Raw genomic sequence first — 16,509 nt, forward strand, 5'->3', positions numbered from 1 at the left:
TTAGATACTGATTGTGGAGATTCAATTAGATATTAGATATATGACCACCTTAGGTGGACAGTTATGATTTTCATTCTCAACAGAAAGATATAGGGTGTCCAGTTGTTATTCCAGCCCCGAACAAATAATACACCTGATTAGACAATGTCCAGAGCAGCTGAGTGTTTCAAATGTTACACACCAGGATCATGAAATATTGTTGAAATAAAAAGAATCGAACAGAAGTACCCATTCGAGTCAATTTTTCATTCATTCTAGACATACGATTTCTGCATTTACTTATTATATCCAATAAGAAAAATCCAGGGAGATAAATTCAAACTCTGACCGCTGTCACTGCCTGGAGGCCAAAACTAAAAACGAGAAATAAAACCCTATTCCCGTTCATGACTACAATGAAAACCCTATTCCCATTCATGAATAGAATGAAAACCCTATTCCCGTTCATGAATAGAATGAAAACCCTATTCCCGTTCATGAATAGAATGAAAACCCTATTCCCGTTCATGAATAGAATGAAAACCCTATTCCCGTTCATGAATAGAATGAAAACCCTATTCCCATTCATGACTAGAATGAAAACCTTATTCCTGTTCATGACTAGAATGAAAACCTTATTCTCGTTCATGAATAGAATGAAAACCCTATTTCTGTTCATGACGAGTTCTCGATAGAGGTCTCTGGTCGGGGTACATGCATCTAATCAAACAACAAGACAGTAGACAAGGCTTGTGACAGACCGGATGTCTGAGGCGTTCCCAACTCCTTCACTGTCACTGCCAAGGCAAACATCGTGTGGCAGAACGGCGACACGACAATCAGGGAGAGTTAGCTGGCATGACTACAGAGACACTCAGGCTAAACGGAATGACAACACCCACCAAGGACTTGATCGAACGACTTGAGTCTTTTATTCCAAATTATTTCTCACTTTATATGAAAAAACAAAGAAGCAGAAAAACAGGACAGCATCTTCAATTCTGACAGCAGACACACCATGTCTACTAAGGGCATTTCAGGTGAAGTGAAAATTATCCTCCAAACGCCTCTCCCAAATATCTCATCCATGCGAGTCTGGTACCACCTGGTGTCTCGGGTCTCAGTCCGTCTGGTACCACCTGGTGTCCCGGTTCTCAGTCAGTCTCAAGGTCCAGATTAGATTTTGAACAACAAGGGGAATAGGGATGCATGTTGAACTTAGCCTTCCTTCATCCATCCATCGTCTTTTGTCAGACATCCGTCTTCCGCGGACACCGCGACGGCGTCTGACGTGAGGCCGCGCCCCGGTCATTCGGGGACGGTGTCACCGAGCCACTTGAGGTAGGGTGGGTTGCCCTGATCAATCGGGAGGCTGATGACCTCCGCCACTTCATATGGGTGTTTTGACCTGTTTACCAGTGAGCACATCACGAGTCACGCACAACTATGTACTCGTGTTGTGAGTCACCTTGGTAAGAGGGCATTTAGTCTATGTTGAACTGGCACCCCCCCCCCCCCCCATTTAGAAGTCAGAAATAGATAAGAGACCATTAAAGATGAAGACTTACCTGACATATTCTGCTAGAGCTGACACTTTAGAACTCCTGGTCTTGATCATCTTATGGCAGAACAAAGGGGGTTTAGTTACACCGCACAGAACTGACAGTCGCGGCTTCAGACGCTTGTCTTTTCGCGCCTTGTTAGCCGTCTATTCTACTCAGTTCACTTCATTCTATAGGCCATGGGCATTTCATACTCGTATTGATCTCTTGGGTGCAATGTTCTTAAATAATTGTTCTGTTATTTAAATGTTTGCATGACTTCTCTCTCTATGTGTGTAGTTTTGTACCTTTTTCACTCTTAATTTTTTCAAATATTGGTGTGTAAATAAATGTGCTGTTCTAGCTAGTTCACGCTGCTATGTTTTTGTCATGGAACAACAGGTTTTGGATCAAAGAGAAATAGCTCACCAGCAGAACTTCACTGTCCTCCTCAATCTTCCCCTGCCACTCATATCTGAGGTGAAACATAAAAGAAAAACGCATTTAGGCTGGAGCATATCATATTCAACATTTCTACAGACACTCACTTCACACATTTCCTGTATAACAGCAAGGTAATTCAATTTCAGTCCATTAAGGAAGTGACCTGGAATATCGAGTCAGGACCTGAAAGGTTGGCATAAATGGAATCAGTTACAGTTAACTGTTGAATAACCGAGCCAAACACTCTGATCCAGCGAGGGTGACACTTACACAGATGTGATTTGGGGGACGATGTTGACACAAGCGGCCAGTTTTTTCTCTACAATACCCCTGGAAGAGGGAGGCAAAGTGGGTAATCAAGTTAATGTCTGACCGATTCTCCATTTTCCGGCTAATTAACAGGAGCCCAAACTCTCCAGTTACCTGGCCAGCTCCTTTGCCACCTGTTCGTTGGGGCAGGTGACGAAGGCAGCGGAGTGCGTGCCCGACATGTAGGTTTCGGACGCCATGGAGAACACTCTCAATCCCACGGTCCTCAGACACGGGAGCATCAACACGCTCAGCAACGCAGTCTAGAGGTCGCCACGGAAACAGAGGTTCGGGGGAAAGGACCGACAGACAAACAGCGGCAATTAACGAGACATTCCGCTAAGCCAAAATCACGTCAACAACGTGAACGTTTCTTGTTACATTACCAGGGCGTGGCTTAGGTCCCAGCTCATATAACGGTGTGTTAAATTTGGCAAGGCAACAACATATAGGAACGGGGCAACAACATATAGGAACGGGGCAACAACATATAGGAACGGGACAACAACAAAAACAGACAGGCGGTTTCTTGACTAAGTTTCACCTCGTATTCTGAGACATGGGTTTCTACAGTGACGCAGAAGTAGGGACCAAGTTTGAAAGCTACAGGTTTGGGCAGGATCTCACCACGAGGAAGGCTCTCAGAGGTCCACCTGCCACCAGTCCGCCTGTAGCAAGGGGTCCAATGCGCATTGCCTGACCACTGTGGGGGGCAAGTGGGGGATTTAGTGCAGTTTAAAGGTCTGGTCTGGCATTGGTGTGACTGACTCTTTTTTGCTAAAGAGATGGATTTAGACGCTTCTGTTGCTCTTCACTTTCTTGACACTATTGATCCTCCCCTTCATGTTTCGTTCTTTATAAACGTATATTAAAAAATATATATATGTGTGTGGGTTTGTGTTCAGCCATATATCACCAACCCTGAGATTCCTTAAAAAAACGTTGTTGTTTTTATGCCTAAAAACTGTCCTTAGCCTCTCCCCTCTGGCTGAATATTGCTTCAATACAGAACAGGCCAGCAGGCAAGATATGAATTCATTACTGAAAAGCAATGTGTAGCCTAACTACAGTGGTGTATGCTCATCTTGCAGTGGCCAATTAACTCAACCCCAGATGACCAACTTTTTCTTCGTTTCGTTGCCCGTTAAACTGGTAATATTTGATGGACACCACCGTGTCCCTATATTCTGAGATTTGATTGGACAACGAGCATTTGGAGAGGCGCACCCTTGACATTAACTGAGGAATGTGGTTGTTTTGGGTAAGTTTTTAAAAAGTATTATTCAAAGTATAAATTGGATTTATGCAGTAAGGCCAACATTAAATTATTTTCTGAATGTACATATCTAAGCTTTCGGTGACTAAATATTGTTGATGGCAAATCCCACTAACATTGATCATTTCTCTAAATGAGATTAAACTTGAACGAGTTGAGCTACTGTAACTACGTAACTGGGTTGAGTTGAACAAATTAAACTCGCTGTCATTTGAGACAACAGGTTCTAATGGCGCGCATGACAAGAACTGATACAAAACGCACGAAACAAAAATGTCATGCAGGTTAAGTTTCTACAAGTTGGGAAAAGCACAAACATCGATATTACTAATTACATCAACAGAAAATTTTCTCAAAAATACCTTTACTCGGGGCGTGTGACGATTGTGCAGCTCTCAATGTAGAACTAAAACTCTGCCGTAAAGCAAAACGTTGTTTACCGATTGGTCGTAAATCGGAGATTGAAGTACGGTATTTTGATATAGTGCAATATTAAATTCTGTGAAATATTTATTATTCATTATGAAGTAATGGTATAAAATATTAATAAATACGTTTATTGCCATAACGCTAAACATGTCGCAATTCCTCGAAGGATTCTCAACAGTAGGCTGTGGCCAGTAGATGGCGACCTCTATCTCCTTGCTGTATTTTTTGCAGGAACGAACTTTGGCAAACGGTCCTATTCCAAATAATCATCGATTACAATAATGTCATGGAAAGATTCTTCAATAAGACAAAATAACACATGTATAGTAACTTCATAAATTCAATATGTCCTGCTAAAATACAGTCAGGACCTGAGTTGCTGTTTCTAGTACTACAGCTCTACTGTAAAGCTGAGGGATGTACACCGATTCGAAGAATAAAATGAAATGCAGAGATAAAGCAGGGTAATTATTTTTGATGTGCAAATATTTTCAATGATTTTATGGGAGAAGAAAACCATTTATGAAAGTAATGGTATATAGACAATCGTAATGGGTGTTTTGACATCGGTACTCTTAAATTCACTTAACTGGACAATGGCTACATTTTCCACTTTTGGTCAGCAGATGGCAACCTCGATCAAGTTAAACATACCCATACCCAAAAAATCTATTCAGCATGGTCAATGGATTTTGTTCACTTTTATTGGTTAAAAAGTTCAAACATCCAAAACATTTAGCATCATTTTTTTTTGTTAAAGTTTACTGTAACACAGAGGAATTTCACACAGCATTTTTATTTTATTCCAAAATAAAAATCAAATCTGAATCCTGGCAGCCAAAACAATGACCTATTTTAAAATGTAATCCACTTGTATCTGGAACAATTAATACAGCCTACTGAGTAGCCTTTAAAAATGAAGTGCAAGTATACTCACAAAATGTTTGACAGTTGGACTTAGCCCACCAGAGATTGCACAGAACTAATTAATGCCCTGAAGTAAAGTTACATTATTAGCATATCTTACATCGCAGCAATACTAGTAAGCCTAGATCGAATTAAAATTACATGAACTACAGTGCAAACTGACTACATCAGAGGCTGAATCAATCCAGGATGGCCATTTTCTATTACGGAATGATCTACTTTATGGTCAAATTCGACGGTTACACAGTTTTCAATATACTAAGAGAGCCATGAATTTTCCCCTGTTGCCTTAAAGCACATAATACATGTGGTGAAGGAATCAGTTTATCCCATGTGTCATATCAACAGCATAAGAACTACACTGGTCCAACTAATGAAACAAATAGTCAATAGCTCACAAGATATTGTGACAGGTTAGCCATAATTACATTGGCCCTTGGAAATACATGACAAGAAAAAACTACACGGAACATATGTGACATGTTCCGTGTAGTTTTTTCCTGTCATGTATTTTCAAGGGCCAATGTAATTACGGCTAACCTGTCACGATAGCTCAGAAAATGTTTCAAGTGGTTTCCCGTGAAGGGGTCCACTCCCCCATTATGGAGCGAGGATGGCACTGGGACAACATTATGTGCCTTTTCTCATGAGAAAAACATCTGATCTCAAAACCGTTGTGATTCATGTGTCATCAACATGAGACCAAGATTTGTAGACTTTGACCTTTGCCAGTTTAAAAAAAAATAATATTAGGAGTGAAGGGGAAATGAAGTTACTGCACATACGCGCCTCATATGGTAGGCATTACCTACTGGAAAACTGAAATACATGCGAAAATGTGGCAAGAGGATCTCTCTTACTCAGGTCTGACTGACCACCTTCTTCTTATGTTCTGATCACTTGGCCTCTTAGCCTCTCATTTGAAACAGAAGTGTCTGGTCAGTCTCAGGTAGGTTATTAAAACAATTGCTGTAGCCATGACATTGCCACAGCATGGCTATAGCTACTTCCCATGCAGTAAAAATAACCAAAATGTGGCGTGAACAGCATTCATAAGCAAGGGGCGAATTACTACCATAGTTTTATCTAGATTAACAACATTTTTAGGCCAGATTTGCGTCACAGATAAAAAAAAAAATTGCGATAAACAGATAAACAGTTACTTTTCCCACTCTACTTTCCCACGGTAACCAGGAACACCTTTCTGACAGACACTCCCTGCCCCTACTGAGGTCTAAAAAACGATGTCTCGCTCAGTGTGTGTTGGAGTGGAATGAGCAGTGAAATCTGCTACTGATTCATGTGTAAACAAATATTACGAATAAAAACGTTGGGAAGCAATTAAAAACAGATCCCATTGGTTGGAGCAAAACAATTCTATTATCACCAGCAACAACCCCTTGTTCCACGGAGATCACCGTGTTAATTCATGACAGTGGCTACATATGCCTTCCAGATCACTGGCCAAAGGGTAGCGAACGCACGTCTTGCCTTACTGTGTAGCGTCAGTTCCTCGTTGATTGTGTGAATCAAATATTGTATGCGCATTTTATGGTAATGTTATTTAAATTCTGTAAAAATGATCCAAGTGTAATGACGGCCCCAGTCGGCTAGCTACTTCTGCTGTGTTATTATGGCGGATGGCAAGCATGTGGAGGTGAATTATTCCCAACTTGATTCAGCGGTTCTGCTCTTGGAGTATTTAAAATAAACAAAATACCGGCAACAGATTTGCCTCCATTGGGCTTTGAGAACACCACCGCCTTCACACCCAGAGCCCTGATTCCATCTCCTCCGCTAGTTCCGCCTCTTTCTCCATACATCTACTTCTCAACTCCGCCCCTACTCCCTCCGTCTCCTTCATCCCTACAGCTCCTCCCCCCAATTCTCCCTCACCGCTGCGCGTCTCCTTCCATCTCTCCGTTCCCTTCACGTCTCCCTCAGTAGTCTTGGTATCCCTGACCCCCCTCACTGTCGATACCCTGATATGAAGACTGTACGGCGGCGTCTCCGTCCTCCGGGTCTCCCCCGGTGGTGGTAAAGGAGGTGTAGGGGGCTCCAGCAGCACCGTCCTGTGGGCTGGGGTCCACGTAGTCCTGGGAGAAGAGGGCAGAGTCTGCCCCAAGCTTGTACCTCCGGTAGCCGAAGAAAGACTGGGCCGCCTTGCGAAGTGTGGGGGAGGGGGGGGTGAAAGAGAGGGGGGAGGGGGGGTGAAAGAGAGGGGGGAGGTGGGGTGAAAGGGGTCGTTTGGGGGTAAAGAGAGGGGGGAGGGGGGGTTAGAATTGATGAGGAGGTCGATTATGAGGGAGGACATGACGGGTTGATGGGTGACGAAGAACAAATGTTAGGGATGGGGTGGAGGTTTGGGGATGTAGGTGGAAGTTTGGGGTGGGTGGGGTTTAGTGAAGTTGATGCATAAAAGCAAGAGTGTTCATGGATTAGGGTTAGGAAAAGAGAGCAAGGACATGTGATTAGCTGCCTGGAAAGTTAGTTTGTAGTTTAACTCATTGAGTGTAGTGCATTGCCCATATCAGGGCCCTTTGACTGTAGTGCACTGCCCATATCAGGGCCCTTTGACTGTAGTGCATTGCCCATATCAGGGCCCTTTGACTGTAGTGCATTGCCCATATCAGGGCCCATTGACTGTAGTGCACTGCCCATATCAGGGCCCTTTGACTGTAGTGCACTGCCCATATCAGGGCCCTTTGACTGTAGTGCACTGCCTATATCAGGGCCCATTGACTGTAGGGCACTGCCTATATCAGGGCCCATTGACTGTAGTGCACTGCCCATATCAGGGCCCTTTGACTGTAGTGCACTGCCTATATCAGGGCCCTTTGACTGTAGTGCACTGTCTATATCAGGGCCCATTGACTGTAGGGCACTGCCTATATCAGGGCCCATTGACTGTAGTGCACTGCCTATATCAGGGCCCATTGACTGTAGTGCACTGCCTATATCAGGGCCCATTGACTGTAGTACATTTGCATTATCAGGGCCCATTGATTGTAGTCAAACCAGTCCACTACATTGGTAACCAGGTGCCATTTAGGATGCAGATTTGATTATGTTGGGGTCAGTAATTAAAGCATCTGTTTAGCCATTTTCCTCAAATGTACAAGACATTAGACTACATTGGGATTAGCTGAGGGGAGGAGAACACTTAGAAATGGTGGACTGGAGCTTTAAAAGCGAGAAGGACAGAGACATTAGACTAAATTAGTGGGACCGGGGACTGAGGGGTGACCAAGCTGTCGTACTCCCCTTCCAAGGACACGATCTTCAGCCTCTCCATAGAGACAACAGTCAGGACACCCTAGAGGAGGGCCGAGTGGAAGAGACGGATCATTGGCTTAGCGTTATAGGGGCGTGGCAGAATAGGGGCATGGCTGTATAGGGGCATGGCAGTATATGGGCGTGTTGGTATAGGGGCGTGGCAGTATAGGAGTGTGGCGGTATAGGGGCGTGGCGGTATAGGGGCGTGGCGGTATAGGGGTGTGGCGGTATAGGGGCGTGGCAGTATAGGGGTGTGGCGGTATAGGGGCGTGGTGATATAGGGGCGTGGTAGTATACCGGTGTCGCAGTAGAGTGGCGTGTTGGTATAGGGGCGTGGCGGTATGGGGGCATGGTGATATTGGGGCATGGTGGTATAGCGGTGTGGCAGTATAGTGGCGTGTTGGTATAGGGACATGGCGGTATAGGGGTGTGGTGGTATAGGGGCGTGGCGGTATATCAGCGTGGTAGCTTTGGGGCGTGGCGGTATAGGGGTGTGGTGGTATAGGGGTGTGGCAATATAAGGGCGTGGCAGTATAGGGCTGTGGCAGTTTAAGGGCGTGGCAGTGTATGGGGTCCAGTGGCTCGGTGGGTGGATTTCCACATGGGCCTCATGTCAGGTTTGGGTGTCAACTAAATGAGAAGGGCCCTTTATTTTGTTGGAGATGATGGATGGTTCCTCTGGACTTTCATGGTATATATTTTAGGAATGTGCCATAGTCATGAAGACAGGGATGAAGCGATAGTGGAAATAAAGGAGTGCACCGTACCCAGGAGAAGGTAGAGAAAAAGGCGAAGATGATGGCAGCGCGGGCGGCATTGCCCCCCCCCCCCCGGGGGTTGTCCTCATGTTTAGCCACCTGCCACTGATTGGACAGGAAACAGAACCCCACGAACCACATGAAGGACCAGAACGCTACAGGGAGGGAGAGAGAGGGGGAGCAGGAGAGAGGGAGGAAAGCAGAAGAAAGAGAGGGAGTAAAAGTGGAGGGGGGGATGAGAAAGTGAGAGGAAAGATGGATGGATGGGGCGGAGAGGAAGAGAGGAGTAGGAGAGTGGACATTAGAGAAAAAGAAAGAGTGAGTAGGAAAAAAGAGCAAGTTATACATTTGACGGTGCATCTTAAATTTTAGCTCCTGAAAACGAAGGGATGCTGAGAAGATAATGTACTATTTGGGTGAACTGTCGAGGGAGAGGGGAGAAATTAGTTGTTAATTGAGGTTAGACATGATCACTGTTCCCTTTATTGGTTTTATATGTAGGTTGGTTCTGTGGATTGCCAAAATGAATAGAATGAAGGTCCTATCTTATTATCACAGAAAATGAAGGAGATATGGAAAGAAAGGTATGTGAGGACAGGGAGAATGGGGAAGAGAGAAAAAGAGGAGGAGAAAGAGATGGAGTGAGTTGGAAAGAGAAAGAGGTGGAGAGAGAGAGGGATAAGACAAGGCAGACACGAAGAAAGGAAAAAAGATGTGACATGGTCACAACTTAACACTGTGACCATGTGATGTTCTCCATCACATCTTTCTCCCATCTTAAAAATCACCTTTTCCACAGAAGACCATTTGTTAAGGTTGAGCCATTCTGCTAATGTACCTCCTTCTCACCTCCCCCTTATGGAAGAGTCTTTCTCCTATCGCACCTCCCTATCACCTTAAGTGAGAAGCCAGTTCCTGATAGCTTCTGATTCCAAAAGCATCAGAGAAAGGTCCCACAGCACCCTAACCTGTGCAACAGTGGCTATTAGAAAAAAACAGGGCCCATATTAACAAAGTCCCACAGAGTAGAAGGTCTGACCTGTAATCAGTTGTAACTGTCTGTTATAATAATTAACAATGTGACATGGACCGATCACTCTACAACCCCCCCCCCCCCCCCCCATCTCCATTCACCTGACACGCCCACGTCTGCCAGCACAGCCTTCTTGCGGTCCTTGACGCTGGAGATCTGTGGGAAGTAAACATCCAGAGCCAGGAAGGCCAGGCAGCAGAGGAAGGCCAGGCTCCCCATGAACACGCCGTAGTTACACGCATTCTGGTTCCTGTTGATCAGGCAGGTTCATTCGTTAAAGACATTGCGGATTAATTAAGCTAGTATTTTTTTGAAAATAATGTTTACAAGCGAAAACTGGTCCTTGCCAGCAAATCGTGTACCATGTCATCCACTTTCTGTACAAAAAACAACTACATTAACTATGCAATTTGTGTCACATGTTATGAATCCAATATACACAACAACATGTGACAGATCTGACCCTTGGTGCTGTATGTCATGGAGTGCGTTTTTAAATGCAATTCAGTGTACATTTTAATTCATACTAAAAACATTCAATACATAAACGTTAAATTATAAGTAATTAGTTTGTTACTTCACAAGTTCTTTCACTCATTGAATTCAACAGGATGTTTTCACATGACATGATACCGCAGGGGGCGGGGGGGGGGGGGGGGCAAGGGGGGGTGTCAGAACCCAAGACTACCTGTTGAAGATACAGAACTCCTGGACCTCGTCCGGACGATTCACATAGCCCTCGTTGGCTATACAGCCGAAGATCACAACGGAGAAGAGCTGGGAACAGAGGGAGTACGGAGGGGAGAGAGTATGAAGGGGAGCAGGGAGAGAGTATGGAGGGGAGGGAGTACGGAGGGGAGGTGGGGAGAGAGTATGGAGGGGGGAGGGAGTACGGAGGGTAGGGGGGAGAGCGTATGGATGGGGGAGGGAGTACAGAGGGGAGGTGGGGAGAGAGTATGGAGGATAGAGGGGAGAAAGTATGGATGGGAGGGAGTACGGAGGGTAGGGGGGAGAGAGTATGGATGGGAGGGAGTATGGAGGGGAGGGGGGAGAGAGTATGGAGGGGGGAGGGAGTATGGAGGGGGGAGGGAGTATGGAGGGGAGGGAGTACGGAGGGTAGGGGGGAGAGAGTATGGATGGGAGGGAGTATGGAGGGGAGGGGGGAGAGAGTATGGAGGGGGGAGGGAGTATGGAGGGTAGGGGGGAGAGAGTATGGATGGGAGGGAGTATGGAGGGGAGGGGGGAGAGAGTATGGAGGGGGGAGAGAGTATGGAGGGGGGAGGGAGTATGGAGGGTAGGGGGGAGAGAGTATGGAGGGGGGAGGGAGTACGGAGGGGAGGTGTATAGATTTAATCTCTGAGGTCTGTGATAACATATTTAACAATCATGGAGAGTGTATTGTGCATTTGCCAGGTAATGTGTAGTGTGCATGGTACTTGAGTGTGTAGAAGGGTTGAAATTAAGAGACCACTGCAAATTGAACCCTTCTGTTCCTCATTTAAAGTTTCCTTTTCAACTATTTTGGAAAGGAAAGAAAAAGGTGCAGTGGTTTCTTAATTTTTCCCAGAGCTGTATGTAGTAGAGTGAATATACTCTCTCCTTTATCATTACCAGGACAACACCCCAGGGACAACCACCTGGCCAGGACACCGCCCCAGGGACAACCACCTGTCCGGGACAACGCCCCAGGGACAACCACCTGTCCGGGACAACGCCCCAGGGACAACCACCTGGCCTGGGGGTGGAAAATGGGCCCTTTGACACAACCCAGCTGATTGCCTTGTGCAAAATACCTCGACAATCTAAAGAAATAGTTTGAAGCTATTTATCTGGGTAGTTGTAGTAATATACTACATAACAAGTGTAAATGTTCTTATTTCTTTATATTGAACAAATAAAGACGGTACAGTATGGACACAGAGTAAAGAGGACATATAAACTGACTATGCACTATATTTACACACAGAGAACAAGATATATAAGCCAACTATACACTAACATTACACATAGACAATAGGTTAAATAAACCTACTACACATACACTTGTTCTACACAGAGAGAGATTACGCCTTTGACAGCTGTGAATGGGAGTTTTCTCACTGGGCCATCTTTAAGATAAAAGCAACGATTGCAATATGCTCCAGGAAAAAGCATCCGCCTAATTGCTGAAATGGAAATGCCCCACACACATCAATATGAACACGGACAACACAGAGTTCAGAAGATATTTCTACAACCCTTTCAGAATCATGATTGGCCCCCACTGGGCCTGTCTCTGTTGAGCCTGAAATAACACTGTTCCAGACCTCCGGCGCACACTGTTTTAATCAGCCCCTCTCTGTTTTCATTGTTCCCATGCTAACCCAGCTCCGACTGAAGTGGTCTGGGGTTAATGGAGAGGGAGCGTTGGAGAGGAGGATAGAGGGAGGAACATAGCTGACTGCCCCTCATCCCAATTAGTGCGAACGGAGGGTTAGGAGAGGGATGGATGGCCAGTTTCTAGAAAGCTATAAACCTTTCATTCCTCTACAGCAGGGGTGTCAAACCGGTTCCACGGAGGGCCGAGTGTCTGCAGGTCTTTGGGTTTTCCTTTAAATTGGTTCCCAGTTCAGACCTAAACAACCAGGTGGGGTTAGAAATTAACTAATTAGTGAACTAATTAATCAATCAGGTACAAGGTGAGAGCGAAAACCTGCAGACACTCGGCCCTCCGTGGAACCGGTTTGACACCTGTGCTCTACAGTAACTCCACCACTACATCTTTCTCTCTGTCTTTCATTCCTCTCCAGTAACTCCACCACTATATCTTTCCCTCACTCTTTCATTCCTCTACAGTAACTCCACCACTACATCTTTCTCTCTCTCTTTCAATCCTCTCCAGTAACTCCACCACTACATCTTTCTCTCTCTCTTTCAATCCTCTCCAGTAACTCCACCACTACATCTTTCTCTCTCTCTTTCATTCCTCTCCAGTAAATCCACCACTACATCTCTCCCTCACTCTTTCATTCCTCTACAGTAACTCCACCACTACATCTTTCTCTCTGTCTTTCATTCCTCTACAGTAACTGCACCACTACATCTTTCTCTCTCTCTTTCATTCCTCTACAGTAACTGCACCACTACATCTCTCCCTCACTCTTTCATTCCTCTCCAGTAACTCCACCACTACATCTCTCTCTCTCTCTGTCTCTCATTCCTCTCCAGTAACTCCCTTGTTCCGTCGCTAGTTGTTACTTGTCCCTCATCTTCCCTGGGGCCTCTATTAGAAACAAACCACACATGCAAACACACACAGACGAACATACAAGTGCAAACAAACACACACACACACACACACATATACACTCAAAAGATGAAAATGCACAGAAGTATTTTCATCTTGTAAAATCAAGATGTTCTCTGGTTTTGTGTTGAACAGTGGTATTTTAGTCAAATTTCAATATCACACCTGCATTGGTACTCAGGGAAAAGATCAGTTCACATGAGTGCATGTGTGTGTGCGTGTGTGTGCATGCGTGCATGCGGGTGTGTGTGTGTGTGTGTGTGCGTGTGCATGTCTCTTGTGGAGTTCCCTTTTAGACCTTTCTGTGATAAGAAACCCTGGCGTTTCTGAGCTGCTTCGACAGATACTCCAAAAGATACTCAATGTTCTCAGAGGGAATAAGGCAGATTTGCTCCATTAAAACGTGTTTGTTGTGGTAAAAATGTGATGTAGGCTATTAACTTAATCGCTTAGCCCTTAACTTAATCCCTAACCCTTTATTTAACCGGTGGGAATTAGTGCCTCGGCCCATCCATCCCTGCAAGGGCCACTCTTAGTTAAGCCTCCCAGCTGAGCCTGCATCCCCACGCAGGTAGGACACACACACAGACACACACACATAACACTGCCCTTAATATCAAAATAATGCAAATAATGGTTATGAGTCCATATCGTTCCCTAGATAGTGCAGTACTTCTGACCAGAGGTCTGTGCAATTTAGAGAATACAGGGCTAATTCAGACTCAGCGTCAGTAGCTGATTGAGTTAGAAAAGACTTGGTTGATCAGAATTGTGTTTGGCGTCACATGGCTTGTTTCCTATTGAATTACCTATCTATTTCTAACAAGAAATCCAGGCCGTTTCTGTTTTGTTTCAGCCCAGTCACTGATGGATTGGAAATTCTCTCTCTCTCCTTCCCTCTCTCTTTTATATAGTCTCACGTTCTGTCGTTTCTTTGCCATTTTTGTTTGTGTTGCTGGCTGGTATGTCTGGGCACACTGTCAGTGTTCTGAATGATAGGCTGGACCTCTTGACCCTATGAAGGGCAAATTAAAATGGAATTCAATTCAACGTCTGTCCAGTGAACATATTCTCTCCTGCACACACACGTCAAAACACAACAACAAAATGCAATGACAAAGAAAGCCGGGAAAGTCGGGTGACAAATAAGATCATCTCATCCGTGCTAAGGTCCACAGCATTTAAACTGCATCCAGTAGATGGTGGAGAGTGGGGTATATGGTGGAGGGTGGGGTAGATGGTGGAGAGTGGGGTAGATGGTGGGGGGTGGGGTAGATGGTGGAGAGTGGGGTAGATTGTGGAGAGTGGGGTAGATGGTGGAGAGTGGGGTAGATTGTGGAGAGTGGGGTAGATGGTGGAGAGTGGGGTAGCGAGGGATGAAGGGAATTTTTCCCAAACACTTGTGGAAAACACATTTAGATTCAATTTTGTCTGTAATAATAGCCTGGGATCTATCGCTGAGATCATTCTGAAACCGAAGGCAGGTATTTATGGTCAAGCCCACTGAGGTCTGTTTTCCCATCAAAGCCGAATGGTCAGCTGTATCAAAACCCTATAACAAGCCAATGAATAAAGTGAGTAATTCCCCATCCAAAGCTTTGACCAACTACTTCGGTCATTCATAACCAACCTTATTATTGTATTAGCACTGGGCCCAGGTCTAAAACCAGATTAATATTTGACAGTTTATAACCTACTCTACATCCGGACACACTTTTAAATAGTAAAACAAGCTCGAAATTCTCATCTTATTAACAAATCCCTCCCGGCATTTAACGGGGCACTCTTAAACATTTAATTTAGGAGGTATGGCACCACTCAAAAACAACATAGTGCATCATGGGACTCCGCTCATTAAGCCGGCATCGCTGCAGACACACTGGAACGGGCCACTGGAGGGTCTATTAGGCACTAGACCCTTAATAATGTTCACTCACTTGGCTTTGGGGTGCTTATTAAAATGGCCGATGCGTGTCCACGCCCTGTGGGCTGAGAGCTGAGAGGAAAAGGGGGCAATTTGGGATTGCCCCCTTTTCCAAGTTTGAAAGTGAGTGTTTTTGATGACATCCAACCCTAAACATTATGCCTAAATTCTAACACTATGTCCATTGTAAGTATTACCCTAAACCTACACCCTAAGCTGGAAATGGCACATTTCGTTGGGGACCTGCCAAAAAACACAGTTGGGTACCGATTTTTCACATTCCACTGGCTTAATTGGGACTTTGGGTCCCCACATGTAAGCTTATAGACATCTCTCACACACACACACACACACACACACACATTATTGGACTTCACACTAATTTTTAAAATTAAATGGGTTAACTCTTCACAAATACTTTTTAGATCGAGGGTAGAATCCGAAATGTCACCTCCCCTATTCCCTAAATAGTGAAGTGCACTTTGGCATACTTTAGAGCCCGATTGACACTGGTCAAAAGTAATGTGCTGCATGGGCAAAAGGGTGCCATTTCGCATTTGAGATTCAGGCTCGGAATCAACAGATCGAATTGTATACAATCGTTACAAAATCACCTGAGTCCGTGCGTCGTGGACTCTGCGTTCACAATACAGTGACCATTCGGGCGATTATAGCGCACTTCACATTGAATCCGGCAGTGCCGCTAAGGCGCCAGGTATGCTACAGTGCACACAAAACACGCACTGGCAAGGTGATCATTAACATTTAAATACAAACATAACCGGGAGGCAATACGACAACCGCAATGCTACTTACGCAAGAGATGATGCGGAGGATTGTGTGGGGCTGCTGGAAGAACGCTGTAGGGTCGAAGGCACCTCCAGCCTTTCCCGCTCCATACGCCATGCCCTCCATCTTCGGACACAAACGGTGTGTGTTTGGGTACAGTGTTGAGTGTGCGCGTGCTGGTTTTCTTTTTTCTGTCTCTTCACGAGAGAACGGGTTAGAACGTTTTTCTATCAAACTACCCGATATAGTACAAATACTGAGTCCATATGGTGTTCTCTCTCACACTCAATCCTTATAATGTCCTCTCACTACGTTGTCCGTGTATGATTCTCTGTCAGTCTGTTACCCGCTTTCAATTCAAGGTGGAATAACAGAAATAGAGCGGGACTGGGGTTGAGAGGCAGCGACCCAACCAGTGGTTAACGCATGATCGAGCTTTCACCAACATGCCCCAGAGCGCTCTCTGCGCGTATAGCCTGTCTCGTTCCAGAACCCTTCAGGATTACGCGCCTCCACTCAAGATAGCGCTATTTGGAAA

General features: G+C 45.2%; 2 protein-coding genes and 1 long non-coding RNA gene across 4 annotated transcripts; 1 reads left to right on the forward strand and 2 right to left on the reverse strand.

Moving 5' to 3' along the window:
• Window positions 1–887: 887 nt before the first annotated feature.
• On the reverse strand, window positions 888–3,899 carry LOC105031189 (protein CutA homolog). Its single transcript, XM_010905476.4, has 7 exons — window positions 3,093–3,899; window positions 2,901–2,976; window positions 2,388–2,536; window positions 2,235–2,294; window positions 1,950–1,995; window positions 1,548–1,597; window positions 888–1,387 (listed from the first exon to the last, which is right to left on the reverse strand). The coding sequence occupies exons 1-7, from the start codon at window positions 3,116–3,118 to the stop codon at window positions 1,288–1,290; spliced, it is 507 nt and encodes a 168-aa protein (XP_010903778.1). The 5' UTR covers window positions 3,119–3,899; the 3' UTR covers window positions 888–1,287.
• On the forward strand, window positions 3,447–11,887 carry LOC109616158. Its single transcript, XR_002197241.2, has 2 exons — window positions 3,447–3,534; window positions 11,587–11,887. It is a non-coding gene; the product is annotated as an uncharacterized LOC109616158 (long non-coding RNA).
• On the reverse strand, window positions 5,425–16,489 carry LOC105031188 (synaptogyrin-1). Of its 2 annotated transcripts, none has more exons than XM_013135227.4 (5): window positions 15,999–16,489; window positions 10,661–10,749; window positions 10,074–10,222; window positions 8,949–9,094; window positions 5,425–7,067 (listed from the first exon to the last, which is right to left on the reverse strand). In XM_013135227.4, exons 1-5 carry the CDS (start codon window positions 16,095–16,097, stop codon window positions 6,846–6,848), a joined length of 705 nt encoding a protein of 234 aa, XP_012990681.1. In that variant the 5' UTR covers window positions 16,098–16,489; the 3' UTR covers window positions 5,425–6,845. The 2 variants fall into 2 exon arrangements, with proteins under 2 accessions (XP_012990681.1, XP_012990682.1); XM_013135228.4 differs by lacking the exon at window positions 5,425–7,067 and adding an exon at window positions 7,153–8,221 and having other exon boundaries at window positions 15,999–16,434.
• Between the last annotated feature and the right edge of the window lie 20 nt (window positions 16,490–16,509).

Source organism: Esox lucius, chromosome 9, assembly GCF_011004845.1.
Source record: "Esox lucius isolate fEsoLuc1 chromosome 9, fEsoLuc1.pri, whole genome shotgun sequence".
Taxonomy (NCBI): Eukaryota; Metazoa; Chordata; class Actinopteri; order Esociformes; family Esocidae; genus Esox; species Esox lucius.